This window comes from Haliaeetus albicilla, chromosome 4, assembly GCF_947461875.1.
Source record: "Haliaeetus albicilla chromosome 4, bHalAlb1.1, whole genome shotgun sequence".
Taxonomy (NCBI): Eukaryota; Metazoa; Chordata; class Aves; order Accipitriformes; family Accipitridae; genus Haliaeetus; species Haliaeetus albicilla.
In genome coordinates, this window is record NC_091486.1 from 1,769,021 (window position 1) to 1,782,099 (window position 13,079).

Below are 13,079 nucleotides of genomic sequence, written 5' to 3' on the forward strand. Positions count from 1 at the left end.
GTCTGGTGTTTCAATTCAACTGCTGGGAACTGCTAACATTCTGCCAACAACTGATGCGGTTTTATTATCCAAACATATACCTGCTCTATTGCACTATATAATTTCACACTGCAGTTCATACCGGATTGCCATGTCACATAGTAACACTCCTAATTTGTATTATGAATATTCTTTCAACAGCTTGTCCCTAGAGATTCACTCCTCAGTTTAAAACAAACTATTATGCAATTCTCAAAGAAAAGCCTGCATATATTACAACAAATCACTGAGGGGCCATTTGATATGCATTCATGATGAATATAAGGCATTTTTTCCTCTAATTACAAGAGGAAAGAATTAGTAGTGCTAACAGAAGTAGCTTGTTTACTAAATAGCACTGCTCAAAGCATCACTGATTCTTCACTTATATTGTTTTAAGTGCAATTAAGCTGCTATCATTTTCTACTATAACCAGAAATGCAAACAAGTCTAAAAATGCTGCTGTTGCCTTCATCAGCTGTTCCCTTTTATTCAGTGTATAATTTCATGCTAGATTACCATATCATTGGGATTTTCAACCATCTCATAAATTTTTTCTTTCTGTGTTCTATCATTATTTATGCTATTACAAAAAAGGTCTCATTTGCTTGGAAAACAATTAATTACTAGGCAATATGATACTCATACAAGCCAGCCTAAAATTTGTGTTTTACTCCAACGTGAGAGCACACGCATGGGTGCAGAGCTAGCTGTACAGACACGCAGATGCACAGGAGCAAGCTCTGTAGTTTCCCTGCTTACCAAATGTATGCAAATAATAGCCCTGACGAGTGAAGACTGAATACATTATGGCAAAATGACGGAGCACAGATCCTTTACTCCAGCACTGCTTTACTCTAGTGGACATTATAGATATCAGCAATATCAGCAGCTGTGGAAGTTCTCCGTTTTAAGAAGTGACTTTTGTGAATGAAAGACACCAGCAAAATGTTGTTCATAGCAGAAGAAGTCCTGAGAAAACGAAAAAAGCCATTTCTCAAAATCCTGCTGCTGGGGCTTTCCCCGTTGTTTGACTGGGAAGCAGATAAGGAATGAGAGCAACCCCAGGTGGTACCCCTGCACGTGCGCTGCCCCATCACCATCCGCTACATTACCCAGCAAAACTGTCTAGGAAAGAATGGCAGTTGGCACAATATTTTGATTCCTTCAGTGATTAGTGTTTCAAAAGCACCTGTTGCTGTTTTGAAATTATCTGTGACTAACATCTCTAGGACTGAATTACTTAAAATTGGAAATTTTCAAAATGAACATTTCTGAAAAATATTACGCAATGGGCATTATTTATGTGTCTCGGAATAGGGACCAAATCTTCAGCTATTGCAAACGGTAACGATCACATTGACATCAATAGATCACGGAGGTAGCTCAAGATAGTTGAATGAATCTAAAATTAGTTATAATTATTAATAACTAACACTAAACATATATAATGTTATATATCTACACAATCATCTGCAAAAACAAGAAAGGAATTCAGCTGAGTTTAATAAGAAGGAAACAGAGAAGCATTTTTGTGGGAACAGCTTAAATCATTACATGTTACATTTGCTTTTTAATACCAACCTCCAACCGTCTGTTAAAGGAAATAGTCAGTGGGGCTGTAAAAAATGTTTCTAAAGACTTCCAGCCTTGTGTAGTTTCTTAGCATCCACGTTTGCAAGGGGCTGCCATTGCAAGCCTCCACCGTGGGACCATGGGTGCCATCCTCTATCCTGCTTAGTGTCAGGCACGACTGGGTGATTATATGAAGAAATGTGTGGGTCTGCACGACAGAAAAATGGTGAAAGTAAACAAAATGAGCAAAGACAAAGACAAACAAAGGAAAAAGCAACAGACTGTTTGATTAGACACCCATAGCAGTGAACCAGATAAAGCTAAGAGCACTCTTACGGGAATTACTAATGGATAATTGTGCCTGTGAATACTCTGGTGTCAAATCGTAGGCAAATTGCGCTAGCTTACACACAGAGAACACACGCATAAATAGGCATATTCGTGAACTAGGCTTTATTTTCCCCCAAAACGTTGTCACTGCTCTGCTTTGAGGGACCGGTCCACTTGAGACCCATTCACTTTACATTTTGCAATTTAGACCTGAGTGTGCCTCTGAATCCTCCCCCCACATACACGCTGCCTTGTTGCCATCGTCATTTCCATCGCACAGCAAGATTTGGGCAGAGACAGTGTTTCTACTGCAGTAATATCCTGTACTAAACATCCTGAAGCTTACTCGAGCATTACTAAATTAAAAATATACTGAATTAAACATTTACATATAAGGAGATAGGAATTTTTTTTGCCAACTACGGTTTCAGCTCTTCCTTTACCCTGCCAGTATCAGGTAGACTGAGATGGAGGAGAGCTTTTATTTCCCTCAATTCTGCCCAAAGCTGCGGCAGCCAGCGGTCGGTACCCGGCCACGGCAGATGCCCGAGGCTGGTGCTGCTCGGGCAGGCTGGGGATGCTCCTCCTGCATCCCGGCCCCGGCTGCTGCCCTCTCGCCCTCTCCTGCTCTCTGGTTTTGGTTTGGTAAGGGAAAAAGTAACGTACGTATAAAGAGGTCACTAAAAATATCAAGAATAAATGTCCTTAAAATGTCACTTTGGGTAACCAGCGCGAACATCAGTGCTTGTTTGGGTTTCATTATGTCTTATTGTTTCGTGTTCACTTCTGTCTACTAGTCTTTTAAGGGAAAACAGAGGTGCATAAATAACTTACTTCGAATGTAACAACCTCTCTATGTTGCATGTTTATATTATATTAAATGCTTAAATTTAGTAGATTCTTCACAGGGATATAAACAGTACTAAGCATTATTTTGGTAATCTGACCAGACTCTTTTCTCTGGTACATGAGACAGAAAGTTTAACATCAGCAACACTGCACTGACTTTAGAAAATCCACAGTAATGGAAGCAAGAGATCATTTGTCCCTTTCACTTATTTTATTAAACACTACTTTCTAAGAAGGTAATTAAAAAACCTGCAGTGTTTTCCCTACTCCTTTTTGAAGAACTAAGTCCTTTCAAATACATAGTAATAAGACTGCAATTTATAGGAATAGTCAGATTATTTGCCATAATCTCTTATGGTAGAAGTTAGTGATAAGACTGCAGTTTATAGGAATATTCAAACTATTAGCCATAATCTCTTTCTTATGGCAGAAGTTAGTTTGACTACACCAACTCCAGCTGGACCCGTAACTTTAAGAAGAGAAATAGTCACAAAGTCTGTAATTGTTTGAAGGATGCAGACCAGTAGATGTGACACGGATGATGCAATGTGTATTTACATCATCTGTGAACAGAAATGAAAAGGATTGCTGAAGTACGCACACGACACAAGCCAGCTGTTCACATGCTTCGTGTCCGTGCGCTCACGTGCTTCTCTGCCATCAACCTTAATGCCAAATGTTGGGGAATGAGTCTCTTCTCTATTGATGTTCCCTGCTTTTCCCTATCGACGTTCGCCATTCCCTAGCGCGCCCAGATGAAGCCGGCGGAGCAGGCAGGGGGATGCACGGGGGGGCTCGGGGCCGCAGACACCTCCCGCTCCGCGGGCACCAGCATCCTCCCGCGCACACCGACGTCAGCATCCGCCTCCATCAGATCACTTTCTGACGTGATATCCCTGGGTTATCAGAACGACACGTACATTCCGTATGAAACACTGGCAGCCTGATGCCGTATAGCGCCTACCTGAATAAATGAGTTTTGGCATGTTGGCGTAGCATCTACGGAAAGGCACTAGGTCACTTCGCTTTTACACAGCACTGCTAGAGAAGCGAGCAAGATGTGCTATTCTAGGGATTGGTACAGGGGTTGCGGTCGTTACCAAACTTACCTCAAAGCTATATTCCCATTTACCAACATACTGATGGAAGGGAGAAAAAAAAAAAGGAAATTAGAGTCAAACTGTGACTCAAGGAACATTTTTCGTGAAGACCCTCGCCTCTCCCTGAATGCAAATTCAACAGCTTTGCACAGACTCCGTGTTTAGTGACAAATAACAGTAATTACGCAAGATCAAATCCTGACTTCATTATTCATGCATGAGGAAATGAAACTATTTTCTATCAGATGTGATATATTTACAGCATAATTTTTTTTCCTGAGTTCAGTCGTGTGTGTTACATGTCCTAAGATTTCATCACACTTTACATACTGAAATTTGCCTGGACGTCACAGGGAGACACAACAGGAGTCACCAGGTACAAACCTGGGCACGCTCTGCACGCCTTCCAACCTCAACCTGATGGACCTATTTGCAGCCAAACACCAGCTCTATGTAACTCCTGCACAAATCTCTCCACCAAGACCAGTGCCCCAGTACAGGGGAAAAAAACCAAACAGCTACTTAACAAAATTGGAAAAATGAGTTTCCTTAGACCAGCAAGCTCACACGCTGACAGAGCAGCCCTGGCTCCAGCCCAGAGTTTTTCTGCTGATCCACCGCCTCATTTCCCACCCCTACTCCAAAGCAAATAGCATTTATGCATTGTAAATACGTTATAAAATACATGCTGATAGGAAGCCTTTGAAAGCTCGGAAATTCTAACTTGGCACGTCCCATTGATAGAGCTGATTGATAGAGCTGCCCTTGCAAGGTAATGGGCAGCTTGAGAAAGGGCCAGGAATCTTAATGTGCTGTTCAAGAAGTAGAGAAGAAAAGCATTAAAATTCAATAATGGAAGGCAATGGATTTAAAAAATTAAAAAAGGGAGGAAAAAAAGAAAAAAGAATTTCCTGCCAAGATGTAAAAACATTCAGAAAAAAAATGTTTAAAAATGCTGTAAACCACTATTGCCTGAAGTGTTAAAAGCCATTTTGCATTAGAAATGGATAGAGCTGCACAGACTCGGGTACCCTTCCTGGAAACAGCTCGTTCCGGTGATCTGCAGGCTGAAGCTCATTGCTGCTGTTGCTCCTGGTGACAGCAGGTTTCTTTATTTAGTGTTCCCTTAAATCCAGACTAAACCATTAACATTTTGTGCATATAAGGGCTTTTTAGACTATATAAATATTAATATCAATATTTGGCTTCTTTTTTCTTCTACAGGTAATATCTAAAGTAATTTATCCCACTGGCTTAAGAAGAAGATGCAGCTCAGTGAAAACTGCCTTGGAGGAAACAGCAATGGAATAAAAGGTTTAGGCAACCCTGCGTGACCCGTGGGACCAGACCTGGCAGCCCCAGAGCTGCAGCCAGCACCTGTCATGCTTTAGTCAAACTGAAAAACAGAATTATGGAAAACCTGTTTGAACAACAAAAAAATCGCTTCTTGATGGCAAATTATTTTGTTTCAACATGGACTTGCATTTTATGTAGATATTAAAAGAGAATGCTTTATTCGATTCTTTTAACTAGGGGCTTTGCAAAAAAAAAAAAAAAAAATTAAACTTGCTCTTTAAGCTTAATGTAAAATATTCTCCATATAGCAAATTAAATACCAAGCAAGGAAGAGGTTATTCACACAGTTACTTGAATAGCTTTTCTTCTTACACCAACTCTCTCAATCAGCAAATTATTAATTTATAGCTGCATCCGTCAACTCAGATTGGACATTGCCATCCTGCCACCACAGCCATGCCCATCCGTCCTGCCTACAGCTGTGAGCAACTCACCCAAAATCTTACGTTGGGATTTAATCAAAACTGCTCACAGCAGTAAAGCAGCACTTGTGCCAAGTAGCCCAGTCCTCCTCGTTTCCCTGTACGTTTTCTGATCCAGATGAGGTGTTCCCGTGTTTCTATTGTATTCTCCTATTGCTAAGCTGAAAGTTCATAAAACTCTTTTTTAAGGTTTTTTTGAGAAAGATGCAAGAATAATTTAACTCTCTGCCTATTCATCTAGTTACATGACATGACAATAATCCTTGCAAATACCGATTTAAATGTTTGCTTTCTTCAAGGTGAGAGCAATCATTTGGGAACTCTAGTGTTCCCTTCCACGCTATGTAATTTATCTACCTTTTTAAATTTTTAAAACCATGTCATAATCTTCAATGATGTTTTTCAGTGCCACAACCTGTGGCAATCTGCTAGCATTTAGTATCTCCTCAGCTACAACTGCTTTTGCTTAATAAAAAGTATTTAAACTCAGTTCTATGGTGTTTTGGGATTCTTTTTCAAAAGATGTACAAACCCGGACAAGTACTTGTTATTTATAATACCTGTAAAGACACCACCATCATTTTAACTCTACAAGACACAATGAAAAATACTCTGTTCCCATTCAATAACTTTGCTGACACACAGTGACCAACTGATTTATCTCAGTTATCAACTGATTTAGTTATCAGCTGATAATCCAACAGGTTCATTGCCATTTTAAACAATACAATTCACAGGGGCAGACTTTTTTTAAAGATACTAGATGCTTTGGAAAACCTTACTATACACCCACCTGTATGTCTGACTGACTCGTCCCTAAGAGCAGATCCTCTGAATGAGAAGAACAGAAATCTGGGTTTCTGACAGAATAGCAAAAATCACATTCCCAGCCACCCAGGAGCCCATGAATTCTGGTCCAACCAAGTGTATAACACTCCTTTGCTGTGCCTGTACCTCCCCCATGGGGCTTTTTGAGGGTGGCGGGAGGGATTTGTAATTTTCTTTGAGATTAATCCAAATAATTACTTTAGAACTTCTTCCCGCCTATGAAAACCAGGTCTCTTCCTACTGTACATGACTTTTCCAAAAGTAACAGTAGGCAGGCTGCACTTCTGACAGCATGCCGATGGGCGACCGTGACCGCTGCTGCAAACTCCTTGTACTTCAGAGTATTTTAATCCTACTTTATTCCCTCTAGGATCTCTTTCTCACCCTCTTTCAGTTCACGTCACCTATTGCACTAAAAAAACTTGGGGTGAATCCAGCAAAGGCCCAGCACTGAAGCTGGGGTCAATATCTCATTGCTCTCAGCTCTGCCAAGCGTAGCTCTCTTTTGACCCAAAATATGAATGCCAATTCTTGTCCTCTCCTTCAGCAAGTGATTTTCTGTTCTGACAAACTGACTGAAACCTTTTGATTGCTATTTTCCTCCAGTGTGTCATGTTAACTTGCATCTCAAGTGCAAGTAAAAATGTATTAATAATTCTAAGCCTTAAAAGCATTTCACACAAATTCAGACACTTTTGTTATGAGAAAATGAGAAAAGGGGCTTTTTGAATAGCCTGCTTCAAAGCAGTTAAATCTGATACTTTCACAAATAGGTATGAAAACATTGGAGATTTCTCTTTCTTATCACCACCACAAAACTTTCTCAGCTCCTTGTTTACTTTTGAAAAAAATATAAATGCTAGGAATATCTAAGAGAACTGTAATATTATTAAGGTATAAACTCTTGGAAAAGACTTTCTATGATTTTTATATATATTATATATTTAAATACCATAATTTAAACTAAACTAGAACATTACAGAAAATTTAATAAGAGTACGTAGATCAAAGAAAATTGTCTGAAAATCTCTATTGAGAAATTCCTTTTTATGATTATTTACATCTCTCATTGTACTTCCAGATGTGGATAAGGCACCGTTGGCCATTACCGAGTCTTAACTCCTAAATACCTTTAACAGGAGGAGGGGTGTGGTCTGTAACCACCGTACAGAAATCATCTCCACTCAATTTCTGAATAAGTAAAGAAATGTAAAACCGAGTGCAATTGCACTGGAAAAACAAATTAATGGGTGCAAGTGGTTCAGGCAACATGCTGCAACTAATTCTCTGGGAAAAAAAAAAACAAAACACAAGCCCATTGTTTTTTCAGTAAAAAATGCTGCGTATTAGGTATGTATTTGCATACTGTATATAGGTATGTATTTGGAGGCTTCCTGCAATACCCAAGAGATCACCAAGCAGCAAAACTAAATCAAAGCTGCATGAGCATATTTGCCCCCCTGCAATGCTCAGGTACTACCACGGAGGGTCGATTAATACACTAATAAACATTTCATAAATACCAATACTGTCATCAAAGGGAAGTTTGCAAGCTGAAGTCTGAACGTTCACAGAGTAGAACCGTTAACAAAAATATTCTTGCCAATAAATAGAAAGGTACATAATGCAATGGGCTGTGTTTTATACATAGAACAGACAGCAAACCCGTTGTCTCGGAGATGCCGTATATAAAAAATGGTGTATTTCTTTTTTATGAGCTCCACCTAATGGTTGATTTTGGTTTTACACAGCTACTTGGAAATTTTCCATTGTGGATCTCTTATGCTAAACTTAAAAAACCAGCACGTTTCCATTGTTAGAAGTAAAGGAGAGCATATTTGCTTGAAAGAAATTTAGCTTTCCATGCAGAAAGGTGAAAGCAGCTATTTCTGTGAAATGTTGGAAATACTTTTTAAAAGACTATATGTCTTTTAAATACATCAGTATTTTTCTAGCTTCGCGGTATTTTTCTACCTTTGCAGTCATGGAAATATGCCAATACTCATTTGGCATTTTTAAACTGAGACTAGCAGAGCTGTGCAAGCGCAGACCATTGGGCAGCCAGTGTTAAAACTGTGCTCAATGGGGAAATGCATTTGCAGTAGCTTGTGCCCAAAATATTCAAAGGAAAACAACTGGCAGTATAATTTTTTTTTTATCAGGAAGAACTGTTCTCTACATTTCTGGTGGAGAAAGAGCATTTTGTGAGGAACCTTGCCTTGGGCCTTGTGCATGGCCATTATTTAAAACAATTTAAAACTAGTTAAAAATCAATTATCATCTGCTTGCAGGAAGGAAACGAAGGAGGACATAAGATCTTAAATCTCAGATCTTAATCGGAGGCATGAACATCCTCAAAAATACCTAAAGATTATCAAAATATACATGCATTTTGGGTAAGAAGAAAAAGAATCTTCTTCATTAAAGAGAAAATTGGTTCAAATTCAAATGTTAAACTAAAGAACGTATCAAAAGTTACCAAATAAATTACACCTCAATGGTAAGTATCGTTGTTTTTCTACTTGACAGTTCAGTACTATGCAATGGCAGATTTATGTTTTTTTCTTACCATAACATGCTAGAAAGATCCTATCTTGAATAAAACGCTAATACATTTGTATGACTTTCACCACGCAAAATTGCACATTCCCATTTCAAAGCAAAAGCTTAAAATGAATGTTCTAATTTTCATCTGCTGTTTGCTGTCTCATTTAAAAAGAATTATTCGGCCATAAAATACTGAGATATTTACACATATTTTGTATTAACTTTGCAACCTCTTCATAAGCCACCAAATTTCTTCAAACTGTACTCCCTCTCAAAACCCAGAAAAAGCCACCTCCCATCCCACGGTAGCGCCAAACTAAACAGGTGACCGGTAGATGGAAAAGGATTAAACACAATTTAAGTACAGAGCCAATAATCCTTAAGAGCCAGCAGAAATAAACTGGAAAAACTAAAAAAGAAATAAATCTTGTTTTCTACTGCATTTATATAAAAAATGCAGAATACTTCTTTAAGTTTGTAAGAATGCAAGACAACGCCAGCTAGTAGAAATGAACTTTTCTAAACAGTAATCGACTCTTTCACCTCTCTAAAACCAAAATTTTGTGGAAACACCATTTAAACCCTGGCAACGAGCTGAATTACTTTGCACTCCTGAGCCCGCACCGTGGCAGGAGACGCCACCGGCACTCCCTCTCCCTGTGATACAGCCGTAGCCTATTTGGAATAAACTCCCGGCTCCGAGGCGGCAGCTGCCCGGCGAGCACGGGTGCCGTCGCTGAGCCCTCTGGTACCTCGGCATCGTACTCCCAGAGCTGGTTCCCCCTCATGTGGTGGCACTTCAGCATGATGACGGGGCCGTTCAGCCTCGAGACGTCCAGGCACAAGTCGTCCGTGCGGATCTCTTTGTCAGCGGTGTAAGAAAACACCTGGAAACAGAAAACGATTGCAGTGACAAAGAGTTAGCAGAAGTCCTAACCGACCGCTGATTCGGAATATACATAATTTTCACTCCGGTGGAGCAGAACTACTTTCTTCTCCAAACATGGAGGTGGTGCCTTGGATTTCATGAGTGTGTCATGCAAGTTTCTCCGCTGGTGAATGTCTGTTGTAGGTAAGAGAAAGAATACCGTGTTTTGGAGCAGCAATTTTATGGGACCAAGCCCAGGAATCACCCAGGCATACGCTTAGTTTTACCTCCTGGGAATTCTACGCAAGCATGTAATTGTGATCAGTGTCTTCAGGAGAAATGTCACAGATCTTGTAATACAACAGATAAACCGAGCCCATCACTGGAAGAATCCAAACTTTCCTAAACTAAGTCTTCTTCCTAGTATTTACCTTAACTTTGGGTATCAAGGATTATCTGTGTTAAAGATTCATACTCATGCATATTTCAGAAATATCGGGTCACTTAATTAAGTTAGGAAATAAATTAAGACATGAGAGAATACTCCCTCAACAAACTTCTATCAAACCAGTTATAAGTTTCGGAGGCATTGTTTAATTGAAAGCCTCCAGCGAGGAGCCCACTGTTCACAACCTCCATAACGTCACTGGCCCCAGCACAAAAGCTCCAGAAATGGCCTTAGGAAACAGCCTTGGGTCTGTATTACTTCATGCTTTCCCTGCAGAAAATCCTTTTCTTAGCAAAAAGTGAATTATTTCTGCCCTCCGGTCCCTTCTCAGCAGAAGGAGATCAGAGAGCAGAGCCTCAGCCTGTCCACCAGCATCCACCATCCCACTACAAACCAACAGCACCTGGTCTGCTGCTGGAGCCAGAGGGCTGCAGTACCAGCGCGGTAGAAACAGAAATAGGAGAAAGTTTGCAGTTAATAAAATAATGTCGCGACCACAACAAATGATAGAATTCTGATGTCCCATTCAGGTTTTGACGAGTATAAATCTGTATCTACACCTGCAACAGAGAAACAGTGCTGTCAAAAATATGCAAAATATTAATTTATGTGGCAATGCTTAAATTAACAGAGAAATATAATGCAAGCGCGGACAAATACAGCATGTGGACATAGGCCTCAACCACTTGGTGATTTCAGAGTTCCTATACAATCCATTCCTCTTGTGAAAGGACTACAGTATAATTAAAAGAGCCAGGACTGAGATCTGAACCACAAATAATGCAGTGCCCCAGGGGATGTCTATCCATTGAGACTTCCAGTGAAACGTTAAATCGTACTCAAGGAAGAAGAATCGATCAAGCAGCAAATGAAAACTTTTTCAGTGAATTAAGCAGAGGGCGGGACATAGCACGTCACTTGGAAACACGACGCTTCGCAAGGAAATTCTCCCCATGTAACTCTTAAAACCTATATACTGCACAGAGCAGCCAAGGGAATAAAGGCAAGGATTTTGGAGATTCAGAGGAATCTTTCAGAGCAATCATGGAATACAAAACCAGCATGCCGAGGTGGCAGCGGAGCAGCCAGGTCCAAATCAAAGCCGTGAGGGACAGCAAGAGCTGCTAGGATCAGCAGTCTTTCCAGTTTCCAGATTTCTTATTCACCACTCGCCAGCCACTTGTCTGGGTGAAAATCTAGGATCCAAGGGTACGGCAAAGCACCAGCTGCCTTTTGCACTTATTCATCCAGTATAAATCACCAAGATAAAATCTGAGGGTCTCAAAGTGTTGCTTTCACTGAAAAACCACCTCAGCCACAGGCCAATACTCGGGCTTCTCTCCTGTGGCAAGAGAGACTCTTAAATATCAACCTGCCAGTGCTCTGCTGAGATAACCCTCTGAACCGCGTTGTCCTTTTGGAAGGAGATGAAATGAGCCCATGTCACATCAAAAATGCCACTTTGTGTTCATATGGACATTTTCTGTTTCCCTTCCCCACTTTCCTGTGTGCAAAAGCAAGTCCCAAAGCCTTCAAAAACCCCGTATAACCTCAGCTAAGGTGCTGGCAACTCCATTTATGTACTAGCTCGCTCAGTTACATTCTGAAATATTTAGAAAAGGGAACTGATAGCTGAGGACTGACCGAGGAGGAGACACGGGTGTCATTTTGAAAAGCCGTTCTAACCGTGACGATCTCTGGCAAATCTCAGCAAGAACTCAGCATTCACAGGTACTCGAGTACGTTAAATGCATGGCAGTAGAAGCAATGTTTTCAAATTTTCAAATTCATAGAAGCTGTCACACATGCACTTCCCAAGTTTCAGTTTGTATCCTGAATCTGTGTGTTTTTTCCAGTTGTTTTATTTATAGAAAGGTGTCTGCCTACACCCTGACCCTGGTAGATACTGATGAAAGAGGTCTGCACTTGATCAGACTGATTACAGGTTTATTTTGTAGATGTACATCCTCTTGACTGGATAAGCTGATATTAGCACACCAGGCTAAGTTCATGGAAGTGCATAAGGTTACCAAAAAAAATATCAGGATCAGTTGTGAGGTTTCTTCAAAAGAGGTATAAGAGCAGTCTATGTTCTGGACTAAATTGAAATCTAAAGGTTTTAGAAACAAATTATGCAACTGTTTATGACCTTCTCATTTATACCAACACCTGAAAATTCTTCTCAAAATAAAACAATGTAATAACAAACCCAACCCTATTCAATCATTCATCCAGACCTCTGAAAACCCCCTTTCAGTACATTGTTTTGAAATTATTTTTGAATAATAAGCACAGAAGCCAAGAAAGAAGAAAATTTGGGTCAAAAAGACTGTTGGTGCTATAACTTTAAGCTGTGATATCTATAAATATATACCTATTTTCTGGGAGAGATATATAAATATATATCTATTTGTTGGGGGAGAGAAAGGTATCATGTACTTGAGGTATTGAAGACCTGGGCTAAAACAACCATTATTCAAACTGAGATATCACAATAAGGTTCAGCTACCAAGCTACCACAATTAATATCCAACAATAAAACCTTTGCGGGGGCTTTGGCTTTTCTTCTAAATACCTTCAACCAAAAATCTTACTTACTGGTAGAAAACTGGACTGGCTTGCTGACATGCTATATCTGGAATAAGAAATGGCCAAATAATCTAGTGATCTGAAAATCACTGATACCATTTGTAGCACAAAGTATCTCTTGCTCAATGGAGCAGTTTGGGTTCAAGAAT

General features: G+C 39.9%; 1 protein-coding gene across 6 annotated transcripts in view; it reads right to left on the reverse strand.

The window, feature by feature from the left end:
* GALNT13 (polypeptide N-acetylgalactosaminyltransferase 13) overlaps positions 1 to 13,079 on the reverse strand; it is a 154,372-nt gene that overhangs the window by 5,364 nt on the left and 135,929 nt on the right. For 5 of the 6 annotated variants that reach the window (XR_011324246.1, XR_011324244.1, XR_011324243.1 and 2 more), the window contains exons 12-14: positions 9,778 to 9,912; positions 3,882 to 3,911; positions 1,603 to 1,801 (exon numbers count right to left, since the gene is read on the reverse strand). Coding sequence is in view for 2 of the 6 variants with exons in the window: in XM_069780620.1 (XP_069636721.1) it covers positions 1,616 to 1,801; positions 3,882 to 3,911; positions 9,778 to 9,912 (351 nt within the window). In the remaining 4 variants the exon portion in view is untranslated. The remainder of the gene's footprint in view (positions 1 to 1,602; positions 1,802 to 3,881; positions 3,912 to 9,777; positions 9,913 to 13,079) is intronic. The other variant, XM_069780621.1, reaches the window with a different exon arrangement.